This window comes from Pristiophorus japonicus, chromosome 1, assembly GCF_044704955.1.
Source record: "Pristiophorus japonicus isolate sPriJap1 chromosome 1, sPriJap1.hap1, whole genome shotgun sequence".
Classification (NCBI taxonomy): domain Eukaryota; kingdom Metazoa; phylum Chordata; class Chondrichthyes; family Pristiophoridae; genus Pristiophorus; species Pristiophorus japonicus.
This window is the reverse complement of record NC_091977.1, coordinates 15,468,865-15,474,864: the sequence shown is the minus strand read 5'-3', so window position 1 is coordinate 15,474,864 and position 6,000 is coordinate 15,468,865. Positions and strand designations below refer to the sequence as shown.

The 6,000-nt window shown below is 53.8% G+C and overlaps 1 protein-coding gene across 1 annotated transcript in view; it reads right to left on the bottom strand.

Moving 5' to 3' along the window:
• Positions 1 to 517: 517 nt before the first annotated feature.
• fam193a (family with sequence similarity 193 member A) overlaps positions 518 to 6,000 on the bottom strand; it is a 292,373-nt gene continuing 286,890 nt past the window's right edge. The window contains exon 19 of the mRNA XM_070877089.1: positions 518 to 603. Coding sequence (XP_070733190.1) covers positions 518 to 603 — 86 coding nt within the window. The remainder of the gene's footprint in view (positions 604 to 6,000) is intronic.

Below are 6,000 nucleotides of genomic sequence, written 5' to 3'. Positions count from 1 at the left end.
GTCGACTTAGAAATCGGCCCAGTTATTTTAAACAGCTTAACACCGCTGTTAAAATAACAGAGACTGCAAAATCAAGGCTTCGATCTAGATGCAGCATTGCTGGAAGACGAGAAGATGAAGGGCTCAGAACTTTCAGGGGTCATATTTTTGAGGTTAATTAGTAAACGACTGGTCAAATAGCCTGCCATGAGTCACTGACAAGGCCAGTAACATTCCCGCTAAGCTGTCTGAATGCCCCGCGCAGCCTGGGAGCTGTTTTTCAAATTGGAGGCATGAAACTTTGAATGGCCACGCAACCCATTAAAGTGACCTCATACTCAAAAAAAAATAACGGTGAACATTGCATGTCAGTGTCACCCACATCCCAAGAACAGAAGAAAAAAAACAGGCAGCTGTACCAGTGCCCTTGAAATGTTGATCAAATTCCTCTTTATTAAAGGGTTAAAGGTTACAGCACACCCAGCCACGTACACAGCAATACCACTATGGATAGATTTCGAAATGCCAACAACCCACGTTACCTCTTAAAGTATTCCACTTCCCTCTCAGTCTCATCCATCTCCACGCTGTCCAAATCGATGTCTTTAGGTAGGAACACATCATCTATTTAAAGAAAAATATAAGTCTTGCTCAACCAAGTTATTCAAATGCAAATGTGAGATTTCTGGCAGAAAGTAGTATTTTGGGATACATTATGGAAGTAATTTGAGACATGATTATATGGTGAGTGGAGCACAAGGTGAGACCAGGTGACTTAGGACCTATGGTTCCAAGGCTCTCCAAGACACAAGGTGTTCCTCGCCTTATGTCTGGGTCTTTTGCAAACTAAGAGAGATTGATTGCCATGAATAATAAACAACTCCATTATCATTGTATCTGCTCTCCTCTTCTTCGGCAGTCCCTCAGAGTCGAGGAACACTTGCATCATGCGTCGCCCAGAATGGTTCAATGGACCTTGATCTTTTATCATCGAGCAATTCCCAGGTTGCTCCAATTACAAGCAAAATAAACTGCTACACGTTACTGGCTAATGAATATTACATTCTATCTGCTGAACAGCTAGGACAATGTTTATCCTAGCCGAGTTTCTTCAGCTGGTGATAGGGCGTTCTATTGTAGAAAATGTAATTCCACTCTTAAAATAGGTTTGCAAACAAACTCGGCAAATGTATTTAAATCAGTAATGAATCACCAAGGTAAAGCCTTTGTATAATTTTTTTTTTTTTTAAGAAGCAGTTGGCCTATACGCCTTTATCTGTCAAACGACTCAAGTTTGTGTTTCTATTTCAAATGAAAAACAGGGGTGAAATCTGGAAGCACTTTCGAACACAAATGGTATGGAAATGTGGAACTCACTCCCCCCAAACACTGTAAACTTGACTATTCCAACGCATTCCTGGCATCCCACAACCTACCCTACGTAAACTAGCGGTGATCCAAAACTCGGCGGCCCATGTTTTAACTCGCACCAAGTCCCGCTCACCCATCACCCCTGTGCTCGCTGACCGACATTGGCTCCCCGTTAAGCAACGCCTCAATTTCAAAATTCTCATCCTTGTTTTCAAATCCCTCCATGGCCTCACCCCTCCGCATCTCTAACTTCCTTCAGCCCCACCCCAAGATCTCTGCACTTCTCTAATTCTGCCCTCTTGAGCATCCCTGATTAAAATCATTCAACCATTGCTGGCCGTGCCTTCTGTTGCTTGGGCCCTAAGCTCTGGAATTCTCTGCCTAAACCTCTCCACCTCTCTTTCCTCCTTTAAGACGCTCCTTAAAACCTACCTCTTTGACCAAGCTTTTGGTCACCTGCCCTAATTTCTCCTTGTGTGGCTTGGTGTCAATTTTTTTTTGTCTTATAATACTCCTGTGAACTGCCTTGGGACAGGTGCTATATAAATACAATTTTTGTTGTTCTGGATGCTGAATCAATTGAAGCTTTCAAGACTGAGTTCAATAGATTTTTGTGAATTGAGGGTTTAATGGCATTGATTTGCAGGTCAGCCATGATCTGGATTGAATGGAGGAATGGGGTCAAGGGTCAGAACGGCCTGCTCCTGTTCCTCTGTTGCTATACCAAGATTCTTGCGCATTCCGATTATTCACTGTAATCACGGGGACATGGAAAACCTGAGGTATCATATCGCTGCAGAGTTCTATTCTCAAAACCGTAGCCTGGGTAACCAACTTCGGTTCCCAGGATGGATCAGCTGGTTAAAGAAGTGGTAGACCCACACAGACTAGGAAGGTCTCGGGGCATTTTTGGAATGTGGGCGTCGCTGGCCAGGCCAGCATTTATTGCCCATCTTCAATTGCCTTTGAGAAGTTGGTGGTGAGCCGCCGCCTTAAACCACTGCAGTCCGTGTGGTGAAGGTACTCCCAGAGCGCTGTTTAATTTTTTGTAGCAGTTTGGTACAACGGAGTGGCTTGTTAGGCCATTTCAGAGAGCATTTCTGTGAGTCTGGAGTCACATTATAAGCCAGACTGGGTAAGGACGGCAGATTTCCTTCCCGAAAGGACATTAGTGAACCAGTTGGGTTTTTACAAAAATCCGCTCGGTTCATGGTCACCACGACTGACACCAGCTTTTTATTCCCGATTTATTTAATTAACTGCCATGGTGGGATCTGATCCCGTGTCACCGGATCATCAGCCCAGCCCTCCGGATTACTAGTCCAGTAACATAACCACTGTGTTACCGTACCCAGCACTGTCCCATCGGTGCTGGTTTCAGCCAGGACCATGGTATGGGCGTCAGTGCTGCTGGGTTAGAGATGAAAAAAAAAAAATTGGCCAGGGTTCCTGCTCCTGATCACCACCCGCTAATCCCGGCTGGGAGTGAGCGTGCGCCCGCATCGAGCAGGGGGCTGCAAAAACCCGCGGTGAAATAGCTGACCAACTGGCCGCCGAGGCTCACCGATGAGGAGTGGCTACTTGGTTGAGGGAGCAGAGGGCGACAGGTGCCTGTCCAGACATACCCAGCAATGAGTCTATACCACTGAGGAAGGGGTGAAAACTGGTGGCAAATGGAAGGGAAAAAACCACCAGTTCCCAAGCAGGTTCTTCAATATTGACACCGCACAGCAAAACAGAGATGACTCAAGGTCAACACTAAGAATACAGCTTAGTTCCATAGAACATCTATTGCTACCTGAGGTAATTAATTATATAAATTAGTGAATCAGAAAACATGATATCGTGTGGACTTGAGAGGCATTAAGATCAGAGTTGATGGAAAATCCCAAGCAATGTGTTCCCCCTCCCCCGCTCCACAATATGGGGACTATAGTAAATGATAATGCAAACGGGGAAAGAAAAGTATCAAGAGGACAGTTAGAATCAGTTATAAGAGCTGAATTTTAAAATCTCAGAAGCAATCAAGAGGGCAAAAAAAAAAAAACAGGTAAAAGATAAAGGCTGATCACCCGACAGCTTAAAGAATAGCTCAGCCCTACAAACTGGGCAAGATCCAGGCTGGACCTCAAAATAGGCCGAGTGTCTCTGGGTTAGGGAAGGCTTACTTGGCCAGGATTCCTGCTTCTGGACTTTATCCAGCTATACTCCGAGAAGAGCAGACGGCAAGTGAGGACTCTCAGGCTTGGGTGTGATGCACTTCATGGTGGGTGGAGGAGTGACCACCAGTGGCGGTGGAGATAAGGACCAACTTAGTATTGGAGGGGCAGAGTGCGCGCATGTGGGAATATGCGGCCGGACGAGATGATTGAGTTAGGATGTAGCAAGACTTTGGAGGAGTTATTTGGAGTACGATTCAATGCCATAGTGGGAACATTAATGTGTGAAAGTATGAGCTTCAGTGTCCCTTATCTAATAAATGTTTTAAATGATAAAAGCAAGCTCTGCAGTAAATTTATCTAAACAATCTCACAGCTCCCTCTTGTGGTGCAAACTTACTGCAGGTTGACAATCTGCCTGGCTCCAAAACTTGTTCATTACCACCTGTAGGTCGAAGCCTCAAGTCATTGAGTCATGTGAGAGGGAGGGAAGGACGGAGTGGGTCGAGGGAGGGAAGGACGGAGCGGGGTCGAGGGAGGGAGGGAAGGACGGAGCGGGGTCGAAGGAGGGAGGGTGGGAAGGAGCGGGGTCGAGGGAGGGAGGGAAGGAAGGAGCGGGGTCGAGGGAGGGAGGGAAGGACGGAGCGGGGTCGAGGGAGGGAGGGAGGGAAGGACGGAGCGGGGTCGAGGGAGGGAGGGAAGGACGGAGCGGGGTCGAGGGAGGGAGGGAAGGACGGAGCGGGGTCGAGGGAGGGAGGGAAGGACGGAGCGGGATCGAGGGAGGGAGGGAAGGACGGAGCGGGATCGAGGGAGGGAGGGAAGGACGGAGCGGGGTCGAGGGAGGGAGGGAAGGACGGAGCGGGGTCGAGGGAGGGAGGGAAGGACGGAGCGGGGTCGAAGGAGGGAGGGAAGGAAGGAGCGGGGTCGAGGGAGGGAGGGAAGGAAGGAGCGGGGTCGAGGGAGGGAGGGAAGGACGGAGCGGGGTCGAGGGAGGGAGGGAGGGAAGGACGGAGTGGGGTCGAAGGAGGGAGGGTGGGAAGGAGCGGGGTCGAGGGAGGGAGGGAAGGAAGGAGCGGGGTCGAGGGAGGGAGGGAAGGACGGAGTGGGGTCGAGGGAGGGAAGGACGGAGCGGGGTCGAGGGAGGGAGGGAAGGACGGAGTGGGGTCGAGGGAGGGAAGGACGGAGCGGGGTCGAGGGAGGGAGGGAAGGACGGAGCGGGGTCGAGGGAGGGAGGGAAGGACGGAGCGGGGTCGAGGGAGGGAGGGTGGGAAGGAGCGGGGTCGAGGGAGGGAGGGAAGGAAGGAGCGGGGTCGAGGGAGGGAGGGAAGGACGGAGCTGGGGGGGGGGAGGGAGGGAAGGACGGAGTGGGGTCGAGGGAGGGAGGGTGGGAAGGAGCGGGGTCGAGGGAGGGAGGGAAGGACGGAGCGGGGTCGAGGGAGGGAGGGAAGGAAGGAGCGGGGTCGAGGGAGGGAGGGAAGGACGGAACGGGGTCGAGGGAGGGAGGGAAGGACGGAGCAGGGTCGAGGGAGGGAGGGAAGGACGGAGTGGGGTCGAGGGAGGGAAGGACGGAGCGTGGTCGAGGGAGGGAGGGAAGGACGGAGCGTGGTCGAGGGAGGGAGGGAAGGACGGAGCGGGGTCGAGGGAGGGAGGGAAGGACGGAGCGGGGTCGAGGGAGGGAGGGAAGGACGGAGCGTGGTCGAGGGAGGGAGGGAAGGACGGAGCGGGGTCGAGGGAGGGAGGGGAGGACGGAGCGGGGTCGAGGGAGGGAGGGAAGGACGGAGCGGGGTCGAGGGAGGGAGGGAAGGACGGAGCGGGGTCGAGGGAGGGAGGGAAGGACGGAGCGGGGTCGAGGGAGGGAGGGAAGGACGGAGCGGGGTCGAGGGAGGGAGGGAAGGACGGAGCGGGGTCGAGGGAGGGATGGAGGGAAGGACGGAGCGTGGTCGAGGGAGGGAGGGAAGGACGGAGCGGGGTCGAGGGAGGGAGGGAAGGACGGAGCGGGGTCGAGGGAGGGAGGGAAGGACGGAGCGAGGTCGAGGGAGGGAGGGAAGGACGGAGCGGGGTCGAGGGAGAGAGGGAGGGAAGGACGGAGCGGGGTCGAGGGAGGGAGGGAAGGACGGAGCGGGGTCGAGGGAGGGAGGGAGGGAAGGACGGAGCGGGGTCGAGGGAGAGAGGGAGGGAAGGACGGAGCGGGGTCGAGGGAGGGAGGGAAGGACGGAGCGGGGTCGAGGGAGAGAGGGAGGGAAGGACGGAGCGGGGTCGAGGGAGGGAGGGAAGGACGGAGCGGGGTCGAGGGAGGGAGGGAAGGACGGAGCAGGGTTGAGGGAGGGAGGGAAGGACGGAGCTGGGGGGGCGGGGGGGCGGCGTGGGAACGAGAGAGGGAAGGTGCGGGTGGGGGGCGGGAGAGAGAATAGAGCGAAAGAGAAGAGACATAATTTCCACCGTCATCATCCCCAGGATTTGGTCTCCCGAAGGATGCAGATCCAATCGCGGT